At 51.5% G+C, this 19,796-nt stretch overlaps 1 protein-coding gene across 1 annotated transcript; it reads right to left on the minus strand.

Moving 5' to 3' along the window:
• Positions 1–927: 927 nt before the first annotated feature.
• Positions 928–13,633, minus strand: STC2 (stanniocalcin 2). The gene is made up of 4 exons (XM_019635975.1): positions 11,957–13,633; positions 9,754–9,896; positions 7,090–7,301; positions 928–2,133 (listed from the first exon to the last, which is right to left on the minus strand). The coding sequence occupies exons 1-4, from the start codon at positions 12,105–12,107 to the stop codon at positions 1,731–1,733; spliced, it is 909 nt and encodes a 302-aa protein (XP_019491520.1). The 5' UTR covers positions 12,108–13,633; the 3' UTR covers positions 928–1,730.
• Between the last annotated feature and the right edge of the window lie 6,163 nt (positions 13,634–19,796).

Here is a 19,796-nt window from a genome sequence, read left to right on the forward strand (position 1 = left end):
ATGGAGGATGCATACTTTTTTTGCCTGCTCACTAGGAGTTAGCCATCTCAGGCCCAACAGCCAAATCCAGGTGGGTCTGTTAAACAAAGCTGCGTTGGTGTGGAGCCAAGCCTGTTACGTGGCATCTATGATGTCTGCTTTCGTGCTAAACGGTAGAGTTGAGTAGTTGCCACATGACCCGCCAAACTGCAAATGGTGTGTGTGCTCTTGGGACCTTTACAGAAAAACCTTGCCCATCCTGCTCTAGGAGGGCCTGGCCCAGAACCTGAGTCCCCTCCGTGTACTCCTGGGCCCCTCTTGCAGTGCTGGATGTAAGAAAGGATAACCTCTGATAAATATGAGGGGAGAAAAGAAGAGGCCTGTCTCTGGAATGTTTTAAGGAACTGCAAGAAACCTGCTGACACTGTGCTGTGATCCTCTCCCGCCTCTCCTCGTATTTTTAGCTCTGTCTGTCCTCCCTGCCTTTCTTCTGTCCACTCGGACGCCTTTCCTCGTGGCTACATTTCCAATCTGGATCTGGGAAATCCTGTCCCTCAGCGATTTTCGGCTGTCTCCTCCGTGTGTGTGAAAGGTTGGCGTTTCCCGATGGGACTCACTGAGTGGCCTTACTTCTCTGGTCCCCTTTTCCATCCTCCAGCGCGGAGAAGTCAGCTTTCCAACTTGGCCTCCCGGAATCCAGGCTACCGTGCTTTATCCGTCTTGGCTGAGGGTTGAGGTGAGGTGACAAAATGCCGAGGGGTGGGGAGAGTCTGTCAGACGTTCTCCTCCTGTTCATCTTCCTCCAGGTGTGGGGTTCTCCGTAAGTGGCTACGAGAGCCCACGTCAGGCAACTGGGTGCACAGCGACATTGCTCTAGAATTCCTTTTAAAATAGCACTTAAAAAAGAAACAACAACAACAACAAAAACCAGCCCCTAAACATGGACTGGTTTTTTTTTTTTTTGGTTTGTTTTTCCTTTGAGCTGGTTTTAATGACCCAGTTGCTTTGTTTGAAAGCCATTTATTTAGACGACAGATATGTAGTAGGTAGATGTAACTGGATAAATAAAAAAGTGAAATCGAGACTGGAAGCAGTGGTTAAAATACAAACACACAGGGGCCGCTCCCTTGGACAGGGTCCCTGCACAGAACAACGGCTCAGAAGTTACGCCTAGAACCCTGGCCCTCCCCCCGCAAGCAGCTCCGAACCTCAAGGTCCCATGCAAGAAGCTGAACTTCCGTTTGGCACCAAGCACCCCCACGGCCCCTGCCTCCTCTCCACGCTCCCCCTCATTCCCAGCGAGATTTTCACGTCTACTCCTGCCCCGGAACCCAGCCGCCCTCCACCAAGACAGCACTAGAAGCTGTGGGGCGAACCCAGCGTCAAGTGTGTGGTCCAGCCCAGGTGGGCCTGCTGCCCCTGCCCCCTCCCCGGCCCACCGTCCCCCCCAGCAGAGGAAACCGCAGGCCGCTCGGTGGCTCCATGGATGCAAAGAAGACAAAATCGCAAGGAGAACACGTGGCACGTTCCCTCAGGAGGTGCAAGTGTGGAGCCCACCGGGGCCAGCCGAGGCCGTACTGCTGCCTCCGTCTCACCTGTTCATTCTGCTAACATACACCTTCGTCAAGTCCGCAATCCCCACCAAATCCTGCGTGTGACATCCCCCCTCTTTAATGGCAAATGTTTTGGAATGTCCATAGAGAAGAAAATGGACGGCGTGGAGGAAAGGTTTCCCGGCCAGGCCTTTCGTTTCACCTCCGGATATCAGAATATTCAGACTGTTCATCCTCCCACTCGCTGCTTCCAGAAGTTCCCGGGGCCCCATGGCTGGCCACTCTGCCCCGGGTGTGGGTGTTCGGGTGGCCCTTGCTGCCTCGCTCGCCCTTGGCACCTCGGCTGGCCTCCCTGCTGCTGGGCTCTGAGAAGTGGTGACCTGTTTCCCCATGGTGGGTCCTGGAGAGCTTTGTTCTGTCCCCCTGGGTCTGGCGCTCAGGAGGTGCTGTGGGGGGCCTCTGGATGGCCGAGGTGCAGAAGCTCAAGATGGAACACAGGCTCCCCCAGTTCTGCTCACATTGCGCCTGCACGCTGTGGGTGATGGCCTCCTTCACCTCCTCCCCACAGGTCAGCAACAGGTTCACCAGGTCCACATAGGGTCTAGAGATTGAGAGGAGAGGGAGAGAGAGAGAATGGAACCACTCCCAAATGGGCCTGAGGGTAGTGACCGTACCAGGAAGAGAGAGATGGGAAACCCAATGCTTGGCTTGGGTTTGGTGTGGTGGAAGAGCATTCTGGAATTACTTCCAGCCTTTGCCCGTAAGCTATGGAGTACCGGTCCTGACCACCATTCACTGAGTGGCTATTATGTACAAAGCTCCATGCCAGGCGCTGGAGAGATTTAGAGGCTTGGGACAGAACCTATCGCAAGGAAAAGGGCCAATGACAAGTGACAGGTCCTCAGGATAAAGGAAGAAGGCGGGCAGCTGTGTGGATGAGGAGAGGAGGAGGGAAAGCTCTGGGCGTGTTTTGGGTGTGAGTGTGGGAGGGTTTTAAGGGAGTGGAGGAGAGTCTTGGGGGCCAGAGGAGTGACACTTAGGCAAATGGTGAAGGGCCTTAAATACCAAACTGAGGAGTCTTTTTGGCAGGAAAGGGGGAGGCATTGAAGATTTAGGGCTCAGGGAGTTCTCACACTGTCCCTTCGCATGTGGCGTCAAGAGGGCTGGCGGGCTTTGCATGGGCTGTCACTCCCCCAGGAAAGCCTTTTCTAAGCAAGCCTCTCAAGAAACCATTTTCCTCATGTCTGTGTTGGCCTCTGGTTTAGGCTCATGATGAAAGGTGTTTTGGGAAGTTACAGGATATAATTCCCTCTGCACCTGGAGGAGGGCGGGGGCAGGTGGAGAGGCTGGGGTGGGAGGAAGACCGCCTCCCTGGGAGGTCAGTTCCCATGGAGAGCTTCTCTTTGTTGGCACCTGATGCTGAGGAGGGAGCCGTGTGGCTATCTCAGCATCTCTGTTCTCCCACTCGGGGCTTCCCCAGAACTGGAAGTAAGGGCCGCGGTGAGGGGCCAGTGTTTGGAATGAAAGCCAGCTGCGTGTGAAATAAACATGCTTGGTTCCAGAGGGCAGAGCCCGTAGCTCAGGCCATTCCAGCTGCCCTGGGTCTTTCTTTAGGAAAAGCGCTGCGGGGACGACCACGTCATGCAAACCTTCCTCCTGGCCGTAGGCGACGGGAGCAGTGCGTCTGCTTTCTGCACTGAGGGGTCCATCTGGGAAGAGGTGTCCCCAGCAGTGGGCTGTCACGGCCCACTCACTAGCCCTTTCTTACATCTCACTGGCCTTTTAAAGTCCCCCAAGTGGGGTGTGGAATATTTCGTGTGGCTAACGGGCATTCTTACCCAGACCTCGGCTAGCAAAGCTTCTGGGTCTATCTGACCATGAGCAGCATGGCTCTGGGCCGTCATCCTGGGCAGAGAAATCAGTCTGGACTCTGAGATCACTTATAAGGGGCAGGACTTTTTTCCTCTGTGAGCCTGGGACCACTGGGTGGCTGCATTATGGCCCATTTGATCTTTTCTTTGCAAATTGGCAGTGGTTGCTAGGCAGGAAGCGCACGCAGATTGTGTTTTAAGACTTGGGAAGTGGTTTACTGCCATTTTTATGAATTGGTCCTCAAGTTGGAATTGAGTGCACTGCCCTCATTTCATAGATGTAAAAATGGACACTGAGCCGGGAGAAGGTGGCCTGTGGAAGCTTCGAGGCTGGGAAGGCGTGGGGCAGGGAGACGAGGGTGCTCTGGCTGAAAGACCAAGCTGCCTTTTAAGGCCTTTTGATGCCTTTGGAGTCAGAGGGTCTGTGCATGGCCGCTGGGCAGGATGCTTGAACTCTCTAAGGCAGGCCCCTCACTGTGACAAGGACAGTGATGACGTTCATCTTCTTGGGCTAAGAGGGGAGGATATGCGGCAACACAATGGAGATGTTCCATCTATGCTAACTTCCTTCCATCTTTAGAAAACTAGCACCCGACGGCCTCAGGGAGCTCAAGTTCACATATCGGCTCCAGTAGTGTCAAGATTTTGGCACATGACCTGTCACGTCTCTGGGGCTAGATAAGTGAATTGCAGGGGCTGAGAACCTGTCTGTCTTTGGGGGACACTGAACTGATGCTCCCCTTCAAGTTTATTTCCCCCGAGTAAGGGGAGGGCTCTCTTGGGGTGAACGCACCACCTCTTGGACTCTCTGCCAGGGCGGCCTCCCTGTCAGGCGAGCTCTCGGAGCCCAAGGTGGACCCGAGAAGGCTGGAGCCGCCCACACGCTCTTCTGCCCCTGGCATTCTCTCGGCAGGAGAGAGCTGCAAACCGTGGGGAGGGGTGTGTGTTAATCTAAGCCCTGTTCCCAGCTGGCGTGGTGCCTTCTCAGGCTGCAAGCTCAGCCCGTGTCTAATGACAAAGCCCAGCTCTCAACTGGGTGTCAGCAAGGCTAAAGGATTTTTAAAAATACTTGGAAGGGGACGTGCCTGGAGGCTGCCAGTACCCAGTGACAGGGTGTGTGGTGGCCGGGGCAGTTGATATGAAGAAAGCAGGGTCGGAAGGGGTGAGGGGAGCAGAGGGGAACCACTTTATTTCAGCGTGAGACTGTTTGGGGATAGGGTTGAGGGATGGGGGTGATGTGGATTCTGGGGGCGACTGTGATTTCCTCCTCTCTAAAGTGAAAAGCAAATCCAGTTCTCATTTTCTTGTCTGCGACCAATGCCACACACATCCTTAAATTGTCTTCTTGCTCTCTGGGGACTGACAAGCTCCTTTGTACCCAAATCAGTTCAATAGTTAAAGACAAAAACACACAGTCAATTCAGCTTGAAGAAAAAAGGGTGTGCTGCACAGTCATGGTTTCAGAGGAGAGGGAGTAAGGATTTGTGAGGAGCTGGAGTTAGGTGGACCCCACTACCCAGAGGTGCTGGCTTAGCAGGAGGCCAGAGGACCTGGGTGCAGCCACAGTGAGTGTCCTTAAAAGAGGCCCAGGCATTCTTTTGGGGTGGATCCCCTGCATTTCCAGAGCAGGCTGGGGTGGGGGGCTATGTGTTCATTCTAAATGATGCGAGGAGCCCTTTGGAACTAAGGGTCCCATGGCCCCATGGACCATGTTTCCATGGCGGAGACACCAGAAAGCCACAGTGCTTTATTGCTTCTTAAATTCAGGGGTAGGGGGACATCACAACCTCCAGCTTTCTGAAAGAAGACTTTTCTCTAAAAAGACAGGTTTCTTGCCTCCAGGAATATATTATAGGCTTATGAACTAGCGCCCCATTATCCATTCTTGAGGCCAACACACTGTCTCTAATGGATGAATGTGGGTGGGTTTAGGACAAATGAATTTCATGAGTTTTTTCAGCCATACACTGTTTGCCTCTTCCAGGGCGCCTGGGAGGAAGGGAATCTCACAGCGCCCTCCTGGTGTAATGGAAATGTATTTGAGAAAAGGGAAAAACCCTGGCCACTTCTGGGGACCAGTGAGCCTTTAGCAGGCCAGGAACAAGGAGATTTGGGGTCTCTTCCTGATAGCTGGAGTCAGCCACGTATCTCACCAATTCCCAAGTTGAAAAGTAGGAATCAAATCTCAGAGGAGGTCTTTAACCTCTTAGCGTCACCTCCCTCCTCTGCTTGATGGGGACAGTAATCTCTGCCTTATTGGGAAAGATAGCTGAGATAATCCAGGGAAAGTCCCTGGCCGAGGGCCTGGCCTGCTCAAAAAATGATCGCTAGCATTATAGTTGTTGATGCTTTGTTTCTTTACAGGTATTTGGAAGAATAAAAAATATTTTTGGAGGCATTAGTGTAACTCCAGGCACCATTATTTTGCTCTTGTCTAGAGCTGCCTGCAGAGTGTCACGGTGAAGCTTATGATTGTAGCACTGTACCAGGGGTGTTGCAAGATACCTAGAACCTCATGACCAGGTGGAAAGTGACAGGAGGTGGTTGCTGTCCCCCATGATCTAAGAGGTGTGGGTGGGGTGGGGAGTAGCCTGTTGAGTGACATAGCTGGGGGAAGGCTGTGGCACGAACCAAGGAGCATGAGTTCATAAAGTTGTACTGATTTGCCCCGATGAGTCACTGTGGATAGACCAACGGTGCCATCAAGCTGGCAATGACTTGTTCTGGGTTGCTTAGCTAGTAACTTGCTTTCTCCCTAAGTCTCGGAGGAAGGAGACAGACATGGTAACCTCCAGGGGCCAGTGACCTGTTAGGGGCTTCCTGTTAGGAGCAGCTGCAGACCCACAGGCTTCACCACTTGGCAAAATTTAGGATCCTATCGATGGCATGTTTTTTAAAGGAATGAGATATCCTGGGTTTATTACTGAGTTTCAAGTGTTCGAATAAGTAAGTTCCTATTTCCTCATTTCGGCATAAAGGTGTTTAGCTGACTCAAGTTTTTGACATTTGTTTTGAGTTTTCTCTGGGAGGGCGTTGATGTATTAGAGAAGGTAAATTGGACCTTCTAAGGGAAAGGAGAGCTTTGGGGGGCAGGAAAGAAAGCTATTGGCTTCAGCGTTTGGCCTTGAAGGATGTAGGTACCAGAGCTGGACTGCCTGGCTCCGATGCTGGCTTTGCCTCTCATTGTCCGTGAGATTTACCTCCGTGAATCTCAGTTTCCTCATCTGTAAAATGCAGATGAGAACGGGACCCCCACAGGGCTGTTGTGAGGATCATGTGGAAAAGTCACAGGAAGCACTTGCCACCACGCCGGACACTTGGTAAATGCCTACCAATGTTACTCGCGCTCGGCGGCCTATTGGGGTGCCTACAGAACTACGGGGGACACTCAGAGAGCTGTTGGGATCCTGGCTGAGGGGAAGATGAAGGGTGTTTCTGAATCCTACATGTTTCTTGCTCAGTAAAAAAATTTCCTGTTTCTATTGCCTATGATTTTGAAACCGGTGGTGGAAATTTCTTTCGTTTTTCCTGAAGGTCAGCAGGAAAGGCACTCCCAGGGGAGCTTGTGCAGCTTTCTGAGGTAAATGGCAACGCTCCTATTTGACAGGAGAATTCAGGCTCTGCAAATGAGCCCCTCAAACCGAATAAGGCTCCCCGTCCCCGAACCCCTCCAGGCCAGCACTTACTCCTGTTGCAGTAAGTCCTTGAAGTGGATCATCTCCACCATCACGCGCGTGTTCTCCTGGGCGGCAGAGCACAGATTGTGTTTGAGGTAGCATTCCCGCTGCAGCTGGAACACCATTTCCTTAATGGCCGGGCACTTCCGGCTTATGCAGCCGAATCTGTGTCGCAGAGCGTGGGCCTTACACTTCAAGGCGTCTTTGATGAATGACTTGCCCTGAGGACAGAGAAGGGAGAGAGAAGCAGAGGAGAGAGTCCGTGTGACACGCTTAGACATTTTCCCTTCTAGGGCTTTCACAGGAGCTTTCTGACAACTGAACCCCAAGGCCCCGCCTCAGGCTGATGTCCTTGCTAGTGACAAGCTGAGGCTACCTCAGGAGGCGCATCCAGAGTGACATGGTACCTCTGGCGTTGGGCCAGAGGATGTCACTTGGGGAGACTAACGCATCTGTCCCCTTCCTCCCAGCTGCTCTACTCGTTTCCCTCTTGCGGGGGCTTCTGTGGCCATCTGTCCTCAAGGCTGTTTGGTGGTGACTTTTCTGGAACACGAGGGGATTTTGGCCAGACATAAGTCCAGAACTCCTTGGTGGTTCCCAGTCAGAGTTTTTCCCAGGTAGAAAGTGCCTGCTTGTCCAAATCTTACAGCGCTCCTTTTTCCTTGGAGTCCACGAGCGAGGTGAGGACTCACTGTTAACTGTGCCTGCCCTTCTCTGCCCTTGTGCCTCCTACGGCCCCCAGCCCATTCTCTGGTCTCCTCCGTCCTGTAAGTAGGAGCATTCTTTTCCTTTGTGAAAACGATTCGACTCCTTTACACTGTTAGGATTACTGCTTCTAAAAGGGCCGCCTGGCACACTGCCTGGCAGCATCTGGAGTCTGAGCTGCCGGGCCGCCAGCCCCTCCCCCACACGCCCTGCTTCTGAGTGGTTCAGGCAGCCAGGCATACATCTGGCCCACAGTTCTCTTTCCTGGCAACCCCTTTAGATTGTTCTTATCCTCGAAAGGAGGCAGCTGTTGGGGGTGTGGAGGCAAGCTCGGTGGCCCTTAGCTCCCTGACCAACCTCTGGGGACAGGGACACTGTGGGATACCTGCCCGGGGACCTCCCACACTCCCATTACTATAGAAGCAAGCTATCTTGGAGAGGTCACCCCTCTGTTTTTAGACAGGCCCGGAAGGCATGGAGCTGAGCAAGTAAACGGGTTTAGGTTGGGAGTAGGAAGCCAGCTAGCGCATTTATTTAGGTTTTCTCCTTTGGAAGCAATTGAAATGTCTACAGATAGTGTCTGGTCACAAAACCCTGCCTCCCCCCAGCCCCCGAACTCTCCAGTGGGAGCCAAATAGGATGGGGGGGTTCGGGTGTGCCAGTTTATGAAGTAGTTATGCACTGAGAACCGACTTGAAAGGGATGCTTCTAACTTGAGAACATACTCCTGTTGGTTGAGGGAAAAAAAAGGGAAGATTAATTTATGCGAGGGCTGTGTCAGTCTGTTCTTGGTATTCCTCCCTGACATCCTGTGAGATTGCCCGGAAATACACATCTTTCCTCCGGATTTTCTACTTCCAGTGAATCCAGAAGGGATGTTTTATTAGGGAGCCTGAAGGAGTTCAAATGCTCTACCTCTTTTCTTGCCCGGTTTCTGTTCCCCTCGTGACACCCTACATCCTCTGCAGTATAGGCTGCCAGCCCCATTGCTTTGTCAGGCTCTTTACAGGATGTCAGTAGATGGTGACTGGTGACATTAATGAATCCCACCTAAACTGTTGCCCTCGTCCAAATGTTGTCACTCTCCAATGAAATGGGAGAGCAAGTTTATGAGAGAATAACAGGGGGCTTCACACCGCATCTATAGGCTGGGGAGGACATGGGAAGAAGGTGTGACTCATGCCACAGGCCATCTGGAATGTATTTGGATGGAGGGCACTGGAGGCATAAGGTTGCTTATTGGGTTCTTTTCCTGCCCCACGTAGCAACTGGGCTCTACCCTTGGGACCCTGGCACAACTGAAGTGGGTTAGGCCCTGACTGTATTTATTATTACATAGAGCAAAAGGGGGAGGGATTGTGAGAGTCATTCAGGGTTTTGACTTTTCAGGTCAGGAGAGGAGGGTCTGCTGCTTAGGAGGAAGAAAAGTGCTCTTCTGCAGGCCCTGAACTATCCATGTTTCCTGCCCCCACATCCACCAGGAGAAGGTGAACTTCTCCGAATTTTGTGTCTCATTAGTCTTGCCTATTAGGTGAAAATAGCTTTTGAATGTATAATTGGAGTCTCTGCCCTTCCCCCCTCAACCTACGTTTCCTAAGTGTGATGGGCCTTGCAGAGTCGGTTCTGGGTGACCCCATAAAATGCCCCCTTACAAGATGTTTATCATGACTTTTGTCTTCTTGGCTAAGAATCCTCAGATAATTGTTGGACTTGGTCTCCAATCCACTTTGCCTGTGTAGACGCAAGAGTGGAGAACGATTTAGCCTTCACGACAGCTCCAGAGAGCAGAACTCCAGGGGTGAAGTGGGGAGACCCTGACTTCCTGATGCACACCTAGAATATCTCTTGCAAGCGCTAAAACACTCTACAAAGATCGGCTAAGGAAATCTGTTAACAAGTCTTTCCAAAGAACATTTCGATCATGTTACACTAACCCCAAACAATCTTTGTGCTCTATAGGGTTTTTACCTGAGCATCAAATTTTCCAGCGTTGTGCAGAAACGTCATGCAAATCCCATGTAAGCCTCGAATCTCACAAGAGTTGTTCTCAAAACATTCAAACACGCCACACCCCACATCGCCAGCGTTGACCAAACAGTGCTGGATTTCCGCTAAAATGAGAATTACATACAAATATATCCAAAATTCTCAGCCATGCTGGCGAATGAGGAGAGGTTGGCTGAAATAAAAGTAATGACTACAAGAAAATCTAGGGGCAAAAAAAAGTTAGAATGATTATTTCAGGACCTAAAAAGCCAGGGGGGAAGAAATTCACCATTTAATCTACTTATGAAAAATGGCAGTATTTGTAAAAAAAAAATTAGCCAAGCCTACATTACCGGAAAAAAACACACAAAAAAACATAAGCAGAAGTTAGGGCTGAGCACCCCATTTTTTATCCTTCCCATCTTATTAAAGTATTTGTGGGAATCCTGAACTTGAGAACAGAAGGTAATTCAGCTTTCTAACCCCACAGACAAAAATAAGATTGGAAATTATTATAATAGCTTGCCCCCTCCCTGCTGTACCCCATCAATGAAACACCCTCCACTACTTGGAACTTGAAGCTGCTGCTGTTAAATCCTGACCCCCATTTCCTTCCTGACCCCCAAATGAGAGCGTTCAAAACGCAGTTTCAATTCAGCTTCGTGATTCAACACCTAAAAATCAAAACAAAATTCCTATTAAGGCAGCGCCTCCAAATCGTGCGCATTAAAAATACCAGGCTCCGGAAGCTGTGGTGTGTGGAGCCGGCTCGGGAATCAGTCCGATGGGGGCTAGCCTGCAGAAACCGTCGCAGTTAGAGGCTCCTTTTAAATAGAGATCCGGTGTGAGTTGTCACTTACTCCTCTAGCATTCCCGCGCCCCGGAGTTAGGTGCCCTGCTTCGCAGAATGTGGCCCTAATTCGTCTCTCGGAAAGGACAGGCTGGGGGAGTTAACTGCCAGGCTGCCGTGTGCAAAGCCTCGGTCCCTTCCCTGACTTAAACCAACCACAAAATTACATCGGAAAAGTATCTTTTGGAAGAAAGGCAGGGTCAGAGTAGATAATCTGCACGCCGTTTAAATCTGCCGAGAGAACGAGGGGGTGTGTATTTGTTGAGGGTCACTAACTACCGAGAATTACGTTCGAGTCTCAGGGAAAGAGCTGGAAAGGGGGAAGGGTGGGCGCGGGTCCTCCGAGGAGCGGGCCGCATACGGAGGTGGGAGGCTCCGGGTGGATCCCACGCGCGGCCCCGGCGCGCAGGGCAGGAGCGCGCAGGGCTGTGAATCATTGGCTTAAGGAGTCCCGAATGGGCACGCGTGCATTCCTGCTCGTGCCGTGAGCGTACGCACGCAGTCTCCGGCTTCTCAGGTCCCCTAAATAAGGGGGCATGGGGAGGGGGGGGGCTCCGAGAGCCAAGGAGCTGTAGGCAGATTTTCTTTCTCTCCCCGGACCTGGGAAAAGGGCCAGTCCCGTGCCCTGCATGCCTGGCTCTGCTCGGCAGCTTGCTGGTGAGTGGAGAGAGCCGGTTGAGCAGTGGCGGCGCACAGTTGGGGCCGTGTCACCATTTCATCGCTTGCTGACCTGCCCTGGAGCTGGGGACGGCGGCAGCGCCGCAGAGGTACGCTTTACGCCACCCTCCCCCCACCCCTTTCCAAAAGCAATGCAGCCTAGGGGAAAGTTCCCCATGCAATCTGTCTCGCCTACAAAGTTCTCCGATGTTGAGCATCTTTTGAGTAGGGGGAGAAGCGGTCCTGCCGCGGTCCGCTGGCTGGCAAGAGTTCTCCTGGTGCAGCGCGCAGCCGGGCGCCGGAGGCGGGGACCCTCCGCGCCTCCCCCGGGCAGGCCAGGATGGAGCAGGAAGCTTTGTACCGGACCTGGAAGTCCAAGGCCAGCACTGACCGCGTTAGGCGCTGCCTCATTTACCCTCGACCCCGGGGAGGACAGCAACAAGTCCTGCCCGAGCTATCTCATCACCCTGCCAGCACGTGCAGATTCCGGGCGCACAGAGCCAGGCGCGGACCTCGCTTCGCCTCGCGCTCTCCTTTGCACATCCCGTTCCACCCCAAGAGTTTGCACGGCCCGAGGTGGGAGCCCAGTTCCGGGTGAAACGGCCGGGGCGCGCTGCATGGGTGCCCAGTGTCATCTCCCAGCAGTCCCCCCCCCGCCGCGGGGTCTCACGTACTTACCTGTGTTCTGCAGGGACAGGCGGCCTTTCTGCTGGGAGACCCTGTCTTGGAGACCCTCCGGCGGGTTGGTGGTGTCGGTCCCTCGCGCCGGGTCGAAGGTGGCCAACACCAAAGCCAGGGTCACGAGCTGGCCCAGCCGCTCAGAACACATGGTTCTTGGTGTAAACCTCCCGCCCGGAGACCTGGAACCTTTGTGCTCCCCTCCCCCTCTTCCTCCTCCTTCGCTGCGTCCCCTCCTCCCGCTCTTCCTCCTGGCTCGCCTTTTCCCTCCTCCTCGCAGCCGCCGCTCGTACAGAGGTTACCCAGCGCCCTCCCGTAGCTCTCCGGAGAGCATGTGACCAGGCCGTTAGCAGCGCCGCGAGTGCCCGGCAATGGCAGGGATGGTGCCTCAAATATCCCTGGAAGCTCTGGTGTCACTTGAATGAAGGAGTCGAGCAGGTGTTGTCCCGGCGGCTGGACCAATCCGAGACCCCGGCCCGTTTGACAACACGGCCGGGAGGCGGGGCTTGCGCCCAACTACTACGGGAGGAAGCCGAGCCCCGCTGGGAGCGCCGGACAAAGTTGCCGACCTGGCGGTGGCCACGCGCTTGTGTGCGTGTGAGAGTGTGGCCGGAGATGCGTGTGCGGGGGCTGCAGGGCAATGGCCGAACTGACTGAAGTGAAAGCGAATCGCAGCTCCGGTAGCAGTCAAAGGAGGGCGAGAGGGGACGGTCTGCTGCTCTGGGACTGCGCCCCCGGAGCCCCTGGCTCGCATCACTCCCGCATCAGGCTGGGGAAGTTTCCTCTTTCCGCCTTTTGGAATTCAGTGAGACTCCCGTCCCCGAGGCCTTGACAGATTGGAGGAGTTTTCTGGGCACCGTGATGCTGGGGGCAAACTGAGCACATCTGGGAATTCCTGGCGTTGTCACACTTTGCATTAAAAAAATCCCTCAAACTATGTCAGGCAGGAGCAAAAGCACTAGAGAGGACTTGGCCGGAGCAACTGCCCCATGTTCCCCCTTTATTTTTGCCTCTCTTTGGTGGGCCTCGCAACACCTAGGGTACCAGTTTCTTGCCTCTCTCCCAATCCAGACGGATTTCGGGCCGGGCTGCAGGGATCCAGGTGGCAGGCTGGACTCGCATCATTTCCAGGCGGGTGGCAGAAAGGCTCAGGCAGCCCTGACTCAACCTGCGGTGGAGCGTCGCTCGCCTGGGAGCTTGAAAGCAACTCTACGCTCCCCCAAACACACTCTTCCATGTTCCCAAAGCGCTCCTCGCCGCCCCGCTTCGGGTTCCCTCGACTCTTCAGTCAGTGGATGGAAATGGTTAAAAAAAAATCCCCCCAAACCCAAAGAGATTCTCCCCATCTCTTCTCCTTTCTCCTTGGAGCTCCCTTCCTAAGCACAGCGGCTGGATTGCCCCCAGCTGCCTTCTCCGCTGGCTCGCGGAAGCGGGGAGAAAGTTGGGCGTCGCTCGGGGCGCCTCTTCCCCAGCTGTGTGTGTACGTGTGCACGCTCACGTCTCCCCAGCGCCGGGGCCCAGGACAGGAACTGCTCCGGGCACCGTCAGTCCGACGGCGCAGCTCTGGGGTCTAGCAGGGCTGGGGGAGGGCGGGGACGCAGCGCTGCGGTTGTGCGCCCCGCCGCACGTACCCCGAGTAGGCGCGCCCCTCCCCCGCCGTCCCCACCCTCCGGCTGGAGAACAGGTGAGCCCGGGCACCTACTCCCAACCCCCTACCCCGCCCCGCTCCCATCCGCGCCCTCTGCGGTAATGCGCCTGGGAGGTTTCCTCGCCCGCTGCCCACAGCGACGCGGCCCTGGGTCTCCATGGTGGGACACACGGCGCGCCTCGTTGGGGCCGCCATGTGACGCGATTGGGGGAGGGGGTGCGGAGACGTGCGGGCCGGGTCACCCTCCCCCTGCCGTTAGGCTTCCAGGGCCTCCCTCCCAGGGGTCTCGGCTGCACATGAGCATAGGGAAGGTAGAGGCGGGGACCAGGCTAGCAGCGGTTGGATTCAGCTGTCCCGCGCGTCCAGCGGCTCTGAGTCGAGAGGAAGGAGAGGTGGGGGTGGGGAAGGCTCCTTTGGAGTGGGCTTTCCCCAGGGTCTCAGCGGCAGGAGTCACTGTCCACCATGCCTACCAGACTAAAGAGCCCTAATGAATGGTCACTTTTAAGGTCTGAGTCTACAGTGGTGGCGAGAAATTGACCGCTCAAGTCCATGATTCCAATAGCAATTGCTTCTTGCAGCCTCAGATCTTTTGTGGAAGGAGGTGGGGTACAAGTATATTAAAATGGGGTGGTTGGAAATTGCCCACCCAGCTTTTGTTTGCATAATTAACTAGCTCATGAAAAAGCCTCTCCGGTAGATCCTTGAAAGACAAAACATAACAAACAGCAGCATTCTGGTCTCTCAGCCCCTGAATTTCTTGGGTGGGCTTTCTTTCCAGGGAGCCCGTTCCGTAGGTGAGAATATGAGCAATACTGGCATTAAAAAAGGCATCTGGCCACTAGGTTCTTTGAGCAAAGTAGGAGAGGTGCTGGGGGCAGGAGCCAGCCCACTTTTGCTGGATGCAGACACCCAGAGTCTACTTGATGGAAGGGGCTGAGGGCACCTGGAGCAGTGGCCATGCAGGTGGAAGTCTCCTGGCTTGTGCCTTCTCTCCTGGCCTTTGGCCGGGTACTCACTTTTGCCACCATGAGGCCCTGGGGCTGCCCTCAGAGGACCCGCGCAATTTAAAATTCATCTTGAGGCTATTTGCTCCAGCCTCCCTGAGGCCATTTGTGTCTCCCACCTGAGCTAACAGCCCCTTTAGAAGTAAAAGACAAATGGTAGCTAGATTTTGAGATGTTGCAAATACAGCTACTAGCTCTTAAGGGTTTTATCTCCAGGCCACTTGGCGAGGGCCTAATAGCCAGAGAATACCCATCGCAGTGAGTCCATCAGGGCAGAGAAAATTCTGCAGAATCAGTAGGCAGTTTGCTGGGCTTACCAGGCTAGGTCACAGGCCTGGGGGTGGGCAGGGGAATGAGGAGGAAGTCCCACTGGAAACTTTGTTGCTATGTCCCCTCCTCATTCTTTTAGCAGCTCTGTCGCTCAGGCCTGGTTTGGCAGATTGTGGCTGATGAGAGTGGGGGTGGAGAGGGGACAGCAATAATAGTAACATTACTATTACAAAGTGAACTTGAATTGAGAACAGACACTGTGCCACACACTGAGCTTGCGGCTTTGGTGTCTCTCTAGAGCCCAGTCTGCCCTAAATGGGAATCGAGACTTGGGAGGGGCCCCGGCAGACCAGCTGGCTTTGCTCTGAGGTTCAGCACTGGAGTCTGCCTGCATGGGCCCTTCTGCTCAGTTTAGAACCAGCCTTAGAGAGGATGAGGCAGGCCTGCCTTGTGACATCCCAGGACTTCTGTGGTTGATGCATGGGACCCACATTTTCCTCTCTAACACCGATCCAGCAGTTAAATTCAGTTAAACGCCTAGTGAGATGCTCTTGGGGAAGAGGAAATTTAGGCTAGACTTTGAAAGGCCAGAGGATACTGACAAGGAGGGGTAAGGAAGAGAGAGGACCAGCAGCGTAAATGCATGGAGGGAGTATGGGGGGGGGCTTGTATGTGGAATGAGGGTTGCTCAGTTTGGTGTCAAACTGGAAGATAAAGCTGGCAAGGGCATCTGGGGCCCTGTTGTCAAGGCCTTTGTGACAAATCCGTGCTCACCGTAGAAAACCCTGTTCTCTCATCATGATGGCCTTGAAGGATGAGACTCCAGGAAGCTCTTAGACTAGATTCCCGTTTGGCATTAGGAAACGTGAGAGGCTCAGTGCTGGCGTTGGAGAGGAGAATCTGGACGAGAGGAACGGAAGGAACTGGTTGGAATCTTGATGTGGGCTTTGATGCCCCAGCGGCACAGAACGTGTCCTTGTTCAGGTGTGAGCAGGTGAGGCCTTGTAGGATGGGAACAGCTATGGGGTGCTGAGGCAGTGAGGTGTAGGTTGATTCACGCTGTCTAATCCAGGCTTTCCGTGAGTTCCAGAGCCTGGGTGGGAAAACGTGGCTTCCACGTGGAGAGCTCCTCCTACCGCAGGCCCGCCCCCTTGGGGTTGACTGCCTGGGGTGATGGCGCCACCTTATGGTCAGAGAGGGAACTGTCTGCCAGACTGGACTCCTCTCATCTGCCTGACTCCAGGGCCTGGGGCACTAACATTGGGTGTCCTGCCTTCTCCTCAGTTTCCTTAGCAGATCAGTTAGTGCTGATTTAGGCAATCTCCTCACAATGACACGCTTTAATTGCTCCATTCAGGAAATCTCTCTCAAACTTTTTGATTTTCCTCTCCCATCCTTGGCTATCTTCCCATGTGAGCCCCAGATCTACCCTCCTTTGGGTCATGCCTATATGTAGGAAATGAAAAAAGGTATCAGATTGAAACTGGAAAAGAAAATAACAAACTCCTGCTGCCAGCTTCCAAAATTCCTGAAAGCAGTGGTGTCTCCCTAAAATGTCTCCATCTCTCTCCCCCTTTACCTTCTTCCATTAAACCAGTAAGTAGAATTTCATTAAGTAGAATTCAGGATATAGGAGACTCTGTCTTGAGTATTTGAGCTTGTTTGTTAGGACTACAGTAAAATTGTTTTATACTAATTTTGACTGCAAAAGTATGGGCCTCAGCAACATTATGAGTTAAGATGGCTTCTGTAGGGCTGGTCTGGAAACCTCACCATCATTTATAATATTGTTTATTGGAGGAAAATATATTCTGAGTTCTCCAAAACAATAGACTCCCCCAGTTTTGGAACACACCACTTTTGTGAATTGGACATTTCCTCTGTGTCATAGATTGATAGTCAGGTTGTATTCCTGGATTGACTGAAAACAACCTAAGATAAAAAAGAAAATTAAAAAACCCCAGGAGAATTGAAATACTGTCTCCTTCCCAAGAAATCTGTTTACTGGAAAGAACGTACAAGCCATAAACACTGGGTGTCTGATTGTGGTCCGAGTGTTGTTGTTGCTGTGCCCTGTTTCCTTGGGTCACGAGTCTTGCTTCCTCGTCGTGTGTGGAGATAAACTCCAGGAGGAGACGTCCGGGGTGAAGGGCTGCCTGGTTTCCACGGGGAACCGAGAGATGGGCATCGTGGTGTTGGAATGGTGTGGAGCTCTCTGGGACTGGGTTTCAACTTTGGTCTGAGAACTCTTGGATTTCAAGTAGGTGAAAGACGAGTGTTTTTGTGGGGCAGTTTCCCAGTGAGCCAGATTTTGAAAATCATCACAAAATGACCAAATCTGTTAATGTAACTTCACCATCAATATACGTTCAGGGTCCATCAAACCCAATGTTAGTTTTTTTTTTTCTGAGCAGTTATAACTATTTGTAAAGGTTGATATTTCATGACTTCTGCTTTTTTTCAAAGAAATCTTCCAAAGATCAAAGAGAACACTTACTTTTTAACAAAAACTGAACAAAACTCATTGTATCTTGAATTTACCATCTGGAACCATTCAAGCCATTTATAAATCTAAGATATTTCATGGGATCTTATTTTTCTTTTATCTCAACATATTTTCCATTTTATCATCCTAGGAATTATTTCAGCATTACTCATCAATTATTGCAAATTATGCTAAAAACATTAAAATAATAACAAATGGAAGATTGATGGAATCACCACCTAGAAGGATGATGCAACAATGGAATAAATCATCATTATTGTATCACCCTTCGGTTTTCTTAGTACATTGCTGAGAGTATAGTATCATCTTCCAAGAAGGGATAAAAAAATATAGAGGACACCATCTTTATAGTTTTATTATTGTCGCTTTATTTGCATACAGTTGAGAATATAGAATTTTTCATTTCCTGCACAAAACGGTAAAGAGAAGAAAATTGACAAAGAAAAATATTGTACAGTAGTTAGACAAACCAGAGGAGACAGCAGCGATGCGGACTCTACTGCTAATAGTAAAATGGATTTTATAAGCAAAGTCTTGGACTATGATATGAGTTTCACAAGACAATAGTCTGGATGAATTTTCTCAAAATCCAGAATCGATGAGTAAATAGTATATTTCTGAGGACAAAAATAAAACATGATATTCTCATCCAGTTAGTCATTCAACAGGAAGGATTTCATCACTTAATATTTTGCAACAAGCTTAGACCATCCTGTTTTGCTGAAAGAATGGGGGGCCAATAGTCTTTTACCTTTTGTGGCATTTACCCAAATTTCTTTGATACAGTTTGAAGGTGACAAATGATAAAGTCAGATGTGTTTATAAAAGTGATCAAAAGGAAATAGGTGATGTAGAAATGAAAACAAAGTGACTGGATGAAGCACTCTTAACGGTGTTTATAAATTTAAAAGTGAGAATGCTTTGCGATTATGGAGAAAAGAAGAGGACCATCTTCTCTTTAACAAAATTATGAGCCACCAAAGGTTTCAAAAGTAACTAGTTTTTATGACCCAAGTGCAAGAAGAACCAGAAATATGATAAGCTAGAGCTGACTAGAGATTTCTCTGACTCTGGAATCAGTATTTATGAGACGGGTCTGTCCCAGTTTCATGCAGGACGGTTGATGAACTGCTCGTTGCCTTCCGAGAACATTGCTCCTTTTGGGTTTATAGACCTTCAACACCAGGGAAATGTGGAATGAAAATTTGCTATGCTTAAATGATTAAATTTTCTAATAGAGGTTTTTAACTATCCCTTTAGTATGACTTCTGTAAATTACTCACAAAAATAAAAAGGCTCTATTGGACCCTGATGGGAAATGACGATGATAAATTTTTCCTAGTGTACTGGGGACTGAGGTTGCAGAGGTAAAATATTAAAACAAAAAAATCCCGTATAGGAGAAGGCGCTGTAGAAGCTTCCATCTGTTCCCAGCCCTGTCCCCACGCCACCTTCCCACACATGCTCACCATTAAGGGTTGATGATTGTTTTAAAGTGGGGGTGATCTGAGTGAGAGATATTGTCATAACCTCTCCGTTTAGTCTTCCCTTTAGAGGAACTCAGAATTCAGTGGGGATAAGAATTACTGTAGAGGACACAGAACATGGATACTGCGTTTAGTGTGTGCTATATAGGATTTTTAAGATTAATTTTGACCATTCAAGTTTTTCACTTTGTTTGACGGCTTTAGAACCTAAGTGTCTTAGTCCGTTGGGGCTGCTACAACAGAATACCATCGACTGGGTGGCTTAGACAGACATTTATTTCTCACAGTTCTGGGGGCTGGAAGCCTCAGATCAGGGTGCTAGCATGGTGGGCTCTTGGTGAAGGCCTGCTTCCTGGTTACATATTCACATGGCCATCCTTGGAGTGTGCATGGGGTGTGGGGGCGGGTGGGTAAGGGGGGCGAGATAGAGAGACAGCTAGAGATAGAGATGGAGCAGGGTGGAAAGCTGGGTGGTTGGTGTGGTGGGAAGGATGGTGCTTGTGAAGGAGAGGAATCGAGGTTGAGCACTGACCTGCATTAGACCCCAAGGGCCTGGTGCGTCTGCTTTCATTGCAAGTAACAGAAGACCCAATGGCAAAAGTCTCAAGAAAGACAAGTTCATTACCCCCATTCTGGGAAGTCCTGAGGATATGAGGCTAGTGTGGGTGTGACAGATGGATTGGAGGGGGAGACCTCCGAGGCAGGAACACATTGAGAAGTCAGGTGGCACATTGGCGATGCAAAGGAAGAGGTGATTTTGAGAAGCTTGTGGGGGACAAACTGGCAAGATAGTCAACTTTTGCACACTAGGGCTTAAGTGGGGAAAATGATGGAATTTAAGCCTGTCTTTTTTTTTTGTTTTCTTTTTTTAGCTGAGCCATCCTGCCACCTGTTGGCAGCTCAGCGGCTGCTCAGCTCGGGCTGG

This window comes from Hipposideros armiger, unplaced genomic scaffold (genome assembly GCF_001890085.2).
Source record: "Hipposideros armiger isolate ML-2016 unplaced genomic scaffold, ASM189008v1 scaffold_25, whole genome shotgun sequence".
Classification (NCBI taxonomy): domain Eukaryota; kingdom Metazoa; phylum Chordata; class Mammalia; order Chiroptera; family Hipposideridae; genus Hipposideros; species Hipposideros armiger.

What these genes read in the sequence shown, in the direction of transcription:
- STC2 (XM_019635975.1), bottom strand. Translation starts at nt 12,107, where the DNA reads ATGTGTTCTGAGCGGCTGGGCCAGCTCGTGACCCTGGCTTTGGTGTTG. An exon ending in CCTGTCCCTGCAGAACACAG is followed by an intron (nt 9,897 to 11,956) that starts GTAAGTACGTGA and finishes TTCTCATTTTAG; the next exon opens with CGGAAATCCAGCACTGTTTG. An exon ending in CTGGAAAATTTGATGCTCAG is followed by an intron (nt 7,302 to 9,753) that starts GTAAAAACCCTA and finishes CTCTGTCCTCAG; the next exon opens with GGCAAGTCATTCATCAAAGA.